We start from the raw sequence: 12912 nt of genomic DNA, 5'->3' as shown, positions 1-12912 counted from the left end.
TTTCAAGCTCCCAGGTTAATTCTTCAACCACTGGGTTTCTCCACAAGACTCTTACTAATGACACATACTTATTTCTTAATACCTTCTCTTGACGATCTAAAATCCTTATCGGCTGCTCTATATATGACAAATCTTCCTGAAGTTCTACTGGTTCATACTCTATTATATGCCTTGTATCAGGATTGTACTTCTTAAGCATAGATACATGAAATACGTTGTGAATGTGCTGCATATGGGGTGGTAGAGCTAACTCGTACGCAACCTTCCCAATTTTCTTCAAAATCTCAAATGGTCCAACGTATCTTGGCTTCAATTTCCCTTTATTGCCAAATCTGGTCAATCCTTTCCATGGCGATATTTTGAGCAATACGTGTTCTCCTTCCTGATAATCCATATCCTTTCTTGCTTGGTCTGCATATTTGATTTGCCTGTTTTGTGCTGCCTCGATTCATTTTTGCATAAGTTCAATCTTTTCTTTTGTCTACTGAATTAATTCTGGATCCAAAATCTTGCGTTCTCCAACTTCATCCCAATGCACTGGTGATCTACATTTCCTCCCATATAATGCTTCATACGGTGGCATTCCAATACTAGCGTGATAGCTGTTATTATAAGAAAATTCCACTAGGGGTAAATGTTCATCCCAACTGCCTTCAAAATCGATCGCACAAACTCGTAGCATGTCTTCAATCGTTTGAATTGTCCTTTCACTTTGACCATCAGTTTGCGGATGATAGGCTGTACTCATATTCAACTTCGTTCCTAGATATTCTTGGAATTGTCTCCAAAATCTTGAATTGAAATGAGGATCTCGATCCGATACAATCGATACTGGTACTCCATGACGTATCATAATTTCTTTAAGATATAAGTGAACTAGCTTGTCCAGTGAAAATTTCTCGTTAATTGGAAGAAAATGTGCTGATTTCGTCAATCGATCAACAATAACCCAAATTGTATCGTGATTTGCTTTCGTTCTTGGAAGTCCCACTACGAAATCCATCGCTAGATGTTCCCATTTCCATTCTGGAATGTCTAACGGTTGCAATAACCCACTCGGACGTTGATGTTCTGCTTTAACTCGCTGGCATGTGTAGCATTTACTCACCCATTCTGCTATCTCCTTCTTCATATTCGGCCACCAAAAGTTTTCCTTCAAATCGCAATACATTTTCGTGCTTCCTGGATGAATGGAATACTTCGAATTGTGCGCATCTCGCATAATTTCTTCTTTTAGTTCTGCCACGTTAGGGATCCAGATTCTTGACGCAAAACGTAAAATTCCTTCATTATCTTTTTGAGTTGTAATCTCTTCTCCCGTTAAGTCGTCGTCTTGACTCATTACTTTATCTTAACAATGGCGAATCTTTTCTAGCAACCCTGGTTGAAAAGTCATAGCGTAGATAGTTCCTGCAGATTCATGGGGAATACGAATATCAATTTCCAATTTGTCGAATTCTTTAACCAATTCTTCACATGAAGTTAACCGATTCAACCTTTTTTTTCTGCTCAGCGCATCTGCTACAACATTTGCTTTTCCTGGATGATAACTGATTGTAACATCATAATCTTTAATCAGTTCCAGCCATCGACGTTGTCGCATGTTCAGTTCCTTTTGCGTGAAAATATACTTCAAACTTTTATGATCCGTGTAGATTTCGCATTTTTCACCGTACAGATAATGTCTCCAAAGCTTCAATGCAAATACAATTGCTGCCAATTCCAGATCATGCGTAGGATATTTCTGCTCATGAGGTTTAAGTTATCTCGAAGCATATGCAATGACGTTACCATGTTGCATCAACACACATCCTAGCCCGCGATACGAAGCGTCACTGTAAATAACAAAATTTCCTTGCTCGTCTGGCAGTACTAATACTGGTGTAGTCACCAACCGATTCTTCAACTCTTGAAAACTTTCTTCACACTTACTATTCCATTCAAACTTTTCACTTTGTCGAGTTAACTTGGTCAACGGTGTCGCTATCTTCGCAAAATCTTTGACAAATCTTCGATAATATCCTGCCAATCCTAAGAAACTTCGAACCTCTGTCGGCATCTTTGGTCTTTCCCAATTCAACACAGCTTCAATCTTTGCTGGATCAACTTGAATGCCTTCTCTACTGATGATATGCCCTAGAAACTGCACTTCTTTCAACCAAAATTCACATTTTGAAAATTTTGCATAAAGCTGCTCCTTTCGTAATATCTCCAATGTCATTCTTAAATGCGCTGCATGTTCTTCTTCCGTCTTTGAGTAGATCAAGATGTCATCAATAAATACAATGATAAACTTATCCAAATACTTCTTGAATACTCGATTCATCAAATCCATAAATGCTGCAGGTGCATTCGTCAATCCAAAAGCCATCACAAGAAATTCATAGTGTCCGTACCTTGTTCTAAACGCTGTCTTTGGAACATCTTCGGCCTTGATCTTTAACTGATGATAGCCTGATCGTAAGTCGATTTTCGAAAACCATGCTGCTCCTTTTAGTTGATCAAATAAATCATCGATGCGAGGTAAAGGATATTTATTCTTGATAGTTAACTTGTTCAGCTCATGATAATCAATACACAGTCGCATACTACCATCCTTCTTTTTCACAAACAATACTGGTGCACCCCATGGGGATACACTTGGCCTTATAATTCCTTTGTCGAGAAGTTCTTGCAACTGCTTTGCTAATTCCCTCATTTCAACAGGTGCCATTCGATATGGAGCTTTCGAAATTGGTTCAGTCCCTGGCATCAAGTCAATAGTGAACTCGATTTCTCGATCTGGTGGAAGTCCTGGTAGTTTGTCTGGAAAAACATCAAGAAATTCACAAACTACAGGAATATCTTCAATCTTCATATTTCCCTTACAGCATCCCGTACATAGGCTAAATAAGCTTGACATCCTTGGCGTAGCAATCTTCTCGTCTGCATTATTGATAGGAATTTCTGGTTTTGCTTCTCACCTTTAAATATTACCGTTTCATTTTCTTCAGTTTGCAATTTCACTCTTTTATTCGCACAATCAATCTGAGCATTATTACTAGATAGCCAATCCATTCCTAGAATAACATCAAACTCCCCTAACCTAAAAGGTATCAAATCAACTGAAAAATGACATCTCCCTATCTCAATATCACAACTCGGGCATACTCGATCTACTGTAACCTGATCATCATTTGCTAATTTTATGACTAACACTTCATCTAACCACTGGATCTCACAATCTATCTTAGAGATAAAATCTTCAGAAATAAAAGATCTAGTAGCTCCTGAATCAATCAATGCTAAAGCATTTACGGAATTTACAGGGAGTGTACCTGCAACTACATTCGGACTATGTACTGCTTCCTTCATTGACATATTGAAAGTCCTTGCTCTAGGCTGAGTGGTAGTGGAGGTGGAGGTAATGCTAAAACTCTTGGAATACTAGCGGCCATTGCAATTCCTCTGCAGTCTCTGGCGATATGTCCTTTTCTCCCACATTGGAAACAAGTAACTTCTGCTTTTCCCATCGGACATTCTCCAGAATAGTGTCCCCTTTGCTTGCACTTGAAACACGTGACATTTGGCTTGTTACAAATTTCCGTATGCTTTCTACCACACGTTCTGCAATCAGGTATAGACGGTCGAATAAGCCTTTGCTGAGTTGGGGCAGGAAGTCGATTACCCATCCTCTGGTTGTTTTGTTCTGGCCTCCTAAAGTTTACTTTTCCTCGAGCTTGAAATCCCGGCCTCTTATTAAAACGATTCAGAAAATTTCCTGGTCCTTTCTCTTTCTGAGCTGCTTCGCTTTCACCTTCAATAATCATAGCCTTCTGAACAACAGCCGTATAAGTTGTCAGTTCAAACACAGCTACCCTGCTACGAATCCATGGTTTCAGTCCTTGCTGGAATCTCTTGGCCCGCTTCTCGTCCGTATCCACTTGCTCTGGAATAAATCTTGCCAATTCAGTGAACTTGGTCTCATAATCCGCAACCGATAAGTTGTCTTGCTTCAGCTCCAGGAATTTGATCTCCATCTGGTTCTTCATAAAACGAGGAAAATATTTCTCAAAGAAAAGATCAGTGAATCCATCCCAGGTCACCACACCTTCTTCTTCCAAAGCTTTCTTCGATTCCCATAATTAATTAGCTTCGCCTTTCAGAAAGTAGCTAGCGAAATTCGTCTTCTGTTCTTCCTCAACCTTTACTAACGAAAAAGCCTTTTCCATCTCTTTCAGCCAAGCTCTCGCTTTTGTAGGATCCGTGGAACCCATAAATTCCGGTGGCTTAACCGACTGAAATTGCTTGAAAATGACCGTAGGTGCTGCTGGGGGTACTTGATATCCTGGATGAGCGGCTTGTTGTAACATCTGTTGCTGGAACTGCTGTTGTTGCTGCTGCATTTATTGTTGCATTATAAACATCTGTTGTTGCATGAGATTAAACATCTGATCCATCTGGTTATTATTGTTTTGGCCCTCGGTGTTTCCATTTGATGAGTCGGGTTGTGCTTTTCTTTTAGGTGCCATCTTTCTGGTAAATAAACAATGGGTCTTCTTTAATAATAGTATATTAAACATATATTAAAACAGTTGATTTGGGAAAATAAAACAGCTTATTAAATAACTGAATAAATAAAACAGTATGATGTGTTTAAAATTTTTTTTTTTTAACATAAGGGTACAACATGATCGTAAATAAAACAACATTTATAAATATGCAATGGTACTGAAATAAATGTAAATGCTTAAATAACTGGAAATAAAATAAAGAAAACGTGCAAAAGATTATCTCATATATATATATAGGTAGAACACCAGCTACAGGTGTCAGTGCTTGATACAAAAACATATGATATAACAGTCGTACTGCTACTACTATCAGTCAAAGTCAGTAGCTATACTCATACAAACTATTCATACAATACTATGCTGCCTCTATCTACAAAATATACATAATACAATACTCATCGATCTGCTAGTCTCAAAATCCTGGTGGTACGTGGCTCAACTCCTCCTGCAATGCCTCTAGCACTGCCTCGGTAAGTCCTAATGCTCTGCGATATGTTGTCTCCGCACTAAGATCCTGCTGTCTCAAATCAATAAGTTGCTGAGAACTAATTCGATGAATCTGATGTAGCCTCTCTCTCAGTATATAATCTGGTCGTAATGCTCTGACAAGACCATCTGCCTGCGTCTCATACAATCCAAGGATCTCTCTACACTGGTTCTGCCATCTAATCCTCTCCTCCCTCTCTGCCTGAAAGCGCTGGTAAGTCACTGTATAATGCTCATGAAGATCAGTGCTGGAACCTCGAGAAGGTAATGGTCCATCTACCACGATCTCATCCATAAACTCTGGCTGAGGAACTGATAATCTCCCGGAACAGGTGCATAAATGGCTAATGGGGCAGGGAATAAGATAGGCTGCTCCATAGGTGCATACACTGGCGGCTTTGCCTCTGGCTCCATCTGTGGCATCTCTGGAATCTCGACTGGTGGCATAGGAATCTAAGGCTCTAAATCCTCCCACTGCGGAAGATCAACCATGTCAGGAATATCGAACATCGAAAACTCTAATGGTGAAAAATCTGGTATCTCTGGCTCAAAGTATGGAAAATAATCTGCAAAACCTGGTACCTCTGGGGGAAGTGGTATCTCTTGTGGTGGTCCAGGTGGCAATGGTGGAGGTAGTGGCAATGGAGGTAAGATCTGCCCTGACACTGGGGCTAATACCGGTGCAACCACTGGATCTGTCTCGATCCTCTCCGTAGACGATGATAAAGAAGCCATCTAATATACATAAAAATAATAACACAAAAACAATCAAATCACAATCCTAAAACTCATAACTTCTAATCACATAAACAAACAATCCTAACACTCTTACTCTCATCCTATCTCATTTTCCTATCTTATCTTAGCCCTAACGTTTTTGTTTTCAAAAGTCAAACCTAAGCTCTGATGCCAACTATAACACCCTCCAAATCCGGGGTATAGATTTAGGGCATTATTAACAACAATTACCAACTAAACCTGCACAAGCGGAATATAAATATAATAATTACCCCGAACTATCACTACTCAGAATCTTTTAAGGTCTGAGTTTGAAAACAAGAATCACATACTACACTTTATTACAAACCCAACTAAATAAAACATGTCTTAAGAACTCTCTTTGTTACAAAACTTTATTCTATCTACAGTCTCACTACACAACTTTTATTCAAACTACACAAGACTTTTATTCAAACCAACATTACTACTTATCCTGCTACACCTGATCTGGCAATTCAAAGCTCTCTTCGGAAATAGGAAGGAACACTCTTGGTATAAGAGGGTCCCGCTGCTTGACTCGCTTCTTGACTATGCGGGTTCTGATGGGTTTCATTCTCTACCTTAACTGTAAAACAATAGGAGTAACAATAAAAAGGGATGAGCCAAAATTGCTCAACAAGCCTGCAACAATATATATAGTATAAAGAAAGAGAAATGAGTGAAACAATAAGCTGCTGGTTAGAACAACCATCCGAATCTGTATAGAATAGTAATTTTCCAATGCTGGCGAGTACCAAATGAACAAGACTGGAAACAAGAACCAACATATGCACTATAATCTGTTGATCAGTCAGAATATAGTGCGGAACTATACCCAACTGCATAGACCCAACCAACATAAGGAGTACTCAGGCAACTATGGCCTATTAAATAATGATCTGGGTAAAACCCAGCCCGTATAGTAACCATCCAGTCCAAGGCTTAGCATCCAGAACAATCAGAATGCTATTGATATATCTCAACACCAGGATACACCAGAGTATATGTAACAAGGGTAAAGGAATTGAAATATGAACAGGGAATTCAATAAATTGGGTAAATCAAGAATTGAAATGAAATTGGAATCAAGCGATAATAAATGGGTAACAGTGTATATGAACAATGATTATCAAAGAGAACTGATACGATAGAAAAGAAATATAAATCACTATTCGGAATTTAGAATAGGGGAAAAACTTGCCTTGCGCGTACTTAACCTGGTTTAACTCACCGTCTTCTGACCCTAGCTTGCTTGGCCTTGCTAACACTAAACAAATCATGGAAAGATAGGCATTTAAATAACTTACTATATACGTGTATCTTGAATTGATAACACGTAACCTTATCAGTCTACCCATGTGTTTCTATCTAACTCGTATATATACACATACATTTATACAGCACATAGGTTCATATAATCACATAAAACACGTAGCACATAAAGCACATAATTAATTTCTAGATTTATAATTATTTTTAGAATCAATTCTAGGCTTATACCTACATTACTAGTCTTATCTGATTTTATTATAATTTTTCGGGATTTATTCGGCTCAATTATACTCCTACTAGGACCTACGAACTATCAATTATCACCAAACCACTTTCTTTCGGAAGAAATTATAACTTACAACTATTTTTATTGGATTCGTCTCATTTTTCTGAGTCTAGGGGTCTTCGTTTCGCTCAAATCGGACTCACGGTTGAATTATTATGAATTAAACAAGATTTAATTAATTAATAATTAATTATATTTAATTAATTATAATTAAACAATCCTTAATTATATTTTTAAATAATTAATTAATAATTATTGTATTTTAAAATAATTAATCCCTAATTATTAGGAATTATTATTATTTATTACAAATTATTATTACTTATTCGATCAGGTCGATTATTTACAAATAATCAATCGATTTAATTAACCGATACGTTATTTATCAAACAACTACGAATTACTCGAATTATAGACCAACTTAATGATTAATAACTCATATAACTACGAGCTACTCGTGATTCTCACCTAATTACCGAACTATTCTATTATTATTGAAACTCATACGATTCGCTAAACAGATAATTACCGATAACTATTATACGATACGAATAATTATCACAATATTATTCGCACTATTAACTAATTATTAGATTATTAATTACCTCACTTAATTATTTCTAATCCTTATTTACTAATTAATTACCTAATTATTAATTAATTACCCAATTATTAATTAATTAGATAATTAATAAATAATTAGATAAATAATTAAATAATTAATTAAATAAATAAATTCAAATTTATAATTTAATAAAATAAATCAGAAATTATAAATACTATTTTTCAGAATATCAAACTAATTTTTAATTAATTTTTAGAATTATTAAAACTGATTTTTAATTACTAAAATATAAATAATTAATTATTTTATTCATAAACACAAAAACATAACAGGATTTAGGGTTTTTAGGATTGAACCCGGGTCGAAACCGGGTTGCAACCGGGTCGTCCCCGACCCGATCGGGTCGGGAAGAACACCGCCCTGCAATCCCAGAATCCGACGCCGACGGAAATTTCCGGCGAGACGAAACGCTCGATTCCAACTTGCTTCTTCTGCGTTTCTGAGGCACAGCATCACAACGACGTCCCCCCCTTCCTTCCTTCTTCGTCTTCGTCGAACACAGCGCCGGAACCGCGAAGAACACGGCGGCGGCGGCGAAACTCCGGTGATGCTAAAACGGACACCAAATATCACGAAACCGGTACCGTTCAACTCGCACAACAACGATCTACTCATCTCCAACAACAATAACATCAAACAACACATAGAGAATCAAACCCGAATTCAAGAATTAAACCCGAAAACACGAAATTAAAATCAACTCAACAATTAACAAAAATAATCACATAAACAGAAACTACAAATCACCATCTTCAATTTGACTACTTACACGCTCGATTTGGTTGTCGGAATCACCTTCAAAATCGCGATTGATCCTCCTGCCCTGTTCTTCACAGAAACCCTAACCCTAATTCTTTTTTCTTTTTATTTTCTGATTTTTCTGTATAATTAACTGATTTAATTACTAATAAATCAGGTATTTATATTTATGAAAATAATACCCCTAAGTAAAATTAAGGGTCTAATTATACTCCTAATAAAAATATTTGGCCCCAATTTTTATAATTTTTGGGTATTAATATTGAATTTTTAAATATCCAATAATTACAAAATAAATACTAAAAATTTCCAAAAATTGTGAAAATTACAAAAATACAAAGAAAAATGATATATGATAATTTCATGATCATATAAAAATAAAAATATAATTTTTGTGGGGTTTTTGGTACCCGAAGGGGTCCGAAAAAGTCGTTTTTCTCGAAAAAGGTCAATTTGTAAAACGTCTAGGGGTTCAGAATAGCGATATGGTATAGGGCATTTTTAATAAAATAGAGCCAATGATTTCGTTTGAAATACGGGCTTTTAAAACATAATTTTGAGCTGTACAGGTTTTAATATAATATATATAACTGACGATAAAACGCTCAATAAATATCCAAAACACGTTTAGATCAAAACAGCCAACACATAGCACATAGCAGTTAGGGTTTAACAACTTAACACATTTAATCACATAATAATACACATAATTTATCATTATTATAATATAATACAAGCGTAATTCCTCGGTCGTTACATCCCATCTTCCTCTCTTACTAGAACAGCGCTGATTGAATACTCAGACACTGCAAGGTACAGTATTAGAGATTCTTCATCTAACGGTTTTGACAAAATGGGAGGGTTTCCCAGTTGTTCCTTGATCCTTCTAAAAGTCTCTTCACATTCTGATGTGCATACGAAGTCTTTCCCTGCCAACTTAATTGCCTTAAAGAATTCCTTGCATCTGTCGGATGATTTGGAAATAAATCAATTTAGCGCAGCAATCCTCCCAGTTAAGCTTTGCATTTGTTTCACACTGGTGGGTGATTTCATATCCAGTAGTGCCTTGATCTTTGCGGGGTTGGCTTCAATTCCTCTATGGTTGACAATGAACTCAAGAAACTTGCCCGACTCCACACTGAATACACACTTTTGTGGATTCAATATCATGCGAAACCTCCTTAGAATGTTAAATATTTCCATCAAGTGCTTGATATGGTCATTCGCCTCCTTGGATTGTACCAACATATTGTCCACATATACTTCCATGGTTCTCCCATTCTGGTTTTTGAACATCATGTTCACTAACCGCTGGTAGATTGCGCCAGCGTTGATCAACCCAAACGGCATCCCTATGTAGCAGTATAGCCCCTTATCAGTGATGAAGGATGTATGCTCCTGATCGGGACCATACATGGGGATTTAGTTGTAACCAGAGTATGCATCCATAAAACTTAGCAAGGCATGCCTCGCCGTCGCGTCAACCAACTGATCAATTCGTGGGAGCAGGAAACTATCTTTTGGACAGGCCTTGTTGAGCTCTGTGAAATCTACACACGTCCTCCACTTCTCGTTCGACTTTTTTATAAGCACTGGATTTGCGAGCCACTCGGGGTAGAAGGATTATTTGATCATCCCCACCTCCAACAGCCGGTCTACCTCTTCTTTTAATGTTATCTCCCTTTCCACGCTCACCGGGCGACGCTTTTATCGTATGCCCGTGCAATTAGGGAAGATGTTCAACCGATGACACATTACCTCCGGGTCGATCCCCACGATTTCTGAATGACTCCATGCGAAAACATCGAGATTGGTAATCAAGAAGCGGGTAAGGCTTTCCCTCATTTCAACACTCAGTTGAGATCCCACTTTCAAAACCTTGTTTTGGTCATCTTTATCGACCAGAACAGATATTGTGTCTTCGGCCGACCCCGTTTTCTCGGCAAGCACGGGGATCCTGGGATCCAGAACAAAATCAAAATCTCGGGGATCCTCAACCTCCACTCTTACATCTGGGGGCGCGTCCCCATGTGTGGGAGCATCCACCTCGGAACAAGGCGTAACTTTGTGCAATGCAGGTGTGGAGGGTGCGTCCTCATTTTGAGGAGCATCAACCTCGGTTCCATTTTTACTCTTCAAGGACGCGCCCTCGTTTTGAGGAGCATCCACTTTAGGACTACTTTCGAGACTCTGTAAAATTTCACTTCTTCCTTCCATTTTTTCTCCGTTAACCTCCTTTTGCACGATCCCTTCCATATGGTTCACCACAATTTCTTCCACACTACGGATCCTCGAAACAATTCCCTTTGTCAAAATAGGAGCCCTGGTGGCATGAGCTTCTTCTTCCTCGGGACCCTCCAAAAAATAATGGGCATAAACCTCACCACTTGGTTTTGTCTGAATATCCTCTGCAAACTCAAATGGAAGACCTTTTCCCTCGTATCTTCTTCTGCAAAATTCTTTGACACCCTTATGGTAGCAGTCGCGTGACTCATATTACGAACCTCTCAGACCGCCCACTCCGTTGGGTGTCGGAAACTTTATCATCAAGTGGTGTATCGAGGTTATCACCCTAAATGCTCTCAACCAAGGTCTGCCCACCAACACGTTGTGCGCGGAGTCCTGATCCAGCACTTTGAAGTCTATCATTTGGGTGACCGACAGAGCTCATTCCCCAAGTGTGACAGGAAGCCTAACCGAACCCATAACTCTCACTGCTTCTCCCATAAAGCCATAGACGTGTGCATCTTCAAAGTACATGTCGTTATCCGGGAAACCCAGTTTCTTGTACGTGCTATAATACAGGATGTTAGCAGAACTCCCATTGTCCAAGAAAACTCGATGTACGTTCATCGCCCCAATCAGCATAGTAATCACCAGCGCATCATTATGGGGATGGTGTACCCACCTTGATTCTCTTTCCCTGAATGTAATATCGGCAGACTCCCCTTTGAATATTTTTGGAGGTCGATCTTCCAAGATGTGAATGTTGGTGAGCAGCGGGTGTCCTGCCTCTCTTGAATTTCTTTCCAACACCCGATTACTATCACCGACAAAGGGTTGTCCTCCAAAAATTGCCCTGATACTACCAGCTCTTTAGAACTTAACCTCCGCTGTCTTCTCAGCGTCTTCCGCCCGTGGTGGCTGCCTTTCATCTTTCCCCTTGTCATCACCTCCCCTGCGTCGTTTCACCTTGTCAATCCATTCTCCCGGGTATCCCACTTTGATCAACTCTTCAATTTCATCTTTCAGGTGACGACACTCATGGGTGTCATGACCGGTGGACTTATGGTAATCACAATACTTCTTCTTGTCTCTACATTTCCATGAACGCAAACGGTATGGTTTTTTAAAGATTCCTCTATCCTTATTTACCTCGAAGATATGATCAATGGACGCTGCTAGTGGAGTGTAATTGCTTATCCTCCTTTCATAGTTCGACGGTGGACTCCATTCTCTCCGCGTGTTCAAGGTGTTCACCCTATTGGGGCTTCGGGCATTCCGTCGGTAATCCGGACTCACAGATATATCTCTCCTCTTGGCTCGCCCTTTGGAGTTGTGAGTACTATCATTCTTCTTTGTTTCATCAAGCGATTGTTCAATCGCTTTGAAGGATTCTGCTTGCGCAAGTACATCAGCTAAAGATACAGGGTCTTTTCCCTGCAGATGCTTCCGTAAATCTGTTCCCACGCGCAGACCAGCTATAAGGAGTATTTTCAGTGTCTCATCAGTCGCACCTCTCACCAAGGTAGACTCTGTATTGAACCTTTTAAAGTATGAGGTCAAGCTTTCCCCTTCCTTTTGTTTCACATTGGCCAGTGTGGTAATCGGTGGTGTATACTTCACTGCAGCTTGGAACTGAGTTAGAAACAAGGTTTTCATCTGTTCCCAAGATGTGACTGTTAGGTCACACACACTGTAGAGGGGGTGAATACAGTGTATAATACAATCAAATCAAACTTTAATATATTAAGTAACAGAAAACAAACTTTATTGAAACAATAAACTCTGTTATAGTATGGAACTGTTACCTCTCAGTGATGAACAAATATCATGAGAGCTGCTAGGGTTACAATGAATAATCTTCTCGAATATGATAACACTTATAGTGTAAACCCTATGTCTGTGTTTATATACTACACAGTTACAAGATAATCGCTAATTGATATGGA

General features: G+C 38.7%; 1 protein-coding gene across 1 annotated transcript; it reads right to left on the bottom strand.

Annotated features, from left to right (window-relative positions):
• Nucleotides 1-11836: 11836 nt before the first annotated feature.
• Nucleotides 11837-12622, bottom strand: LOC141685858 (uncharacterized). The gene has a single exon (XM_074490936.1). It carries the CDS (start codon nt 12620-12622, stop codon nt 11837-11839), a length of 786 nt encoding a protein of 261 aa, XP_074347037.1.
• Nucleotides 12623-12912: the final 290 nt, after the last annotated feature.

Source organism: Apium graveolens, chromosome 9 (assembly GCF_009905375.1).
Source record: "Apium graveolens cultivar Ventura chromosome 9, ASM990537v1, whole genome shotgun sequence".
Taxonomy (NCBI): domain Eukaryota; kingdom Viridiplantae; phylum Streptophyta; class Magnoliopsida; order Apiales; family Apiaceae; genus Apium; species Apium graveolens.
This window is presented reverse-complemented; position numbering and strand designations above follow the sequence as displayed.

Coding starts and splice junctions, on each gene's coding strand:
- LOC141685858 (XM_074490936.1), bottom strand. CDS start 12,622: ATGAAAACCTTGTTTCTAACTCAGTTCCAAGCTGCAGTGAAGTATACA.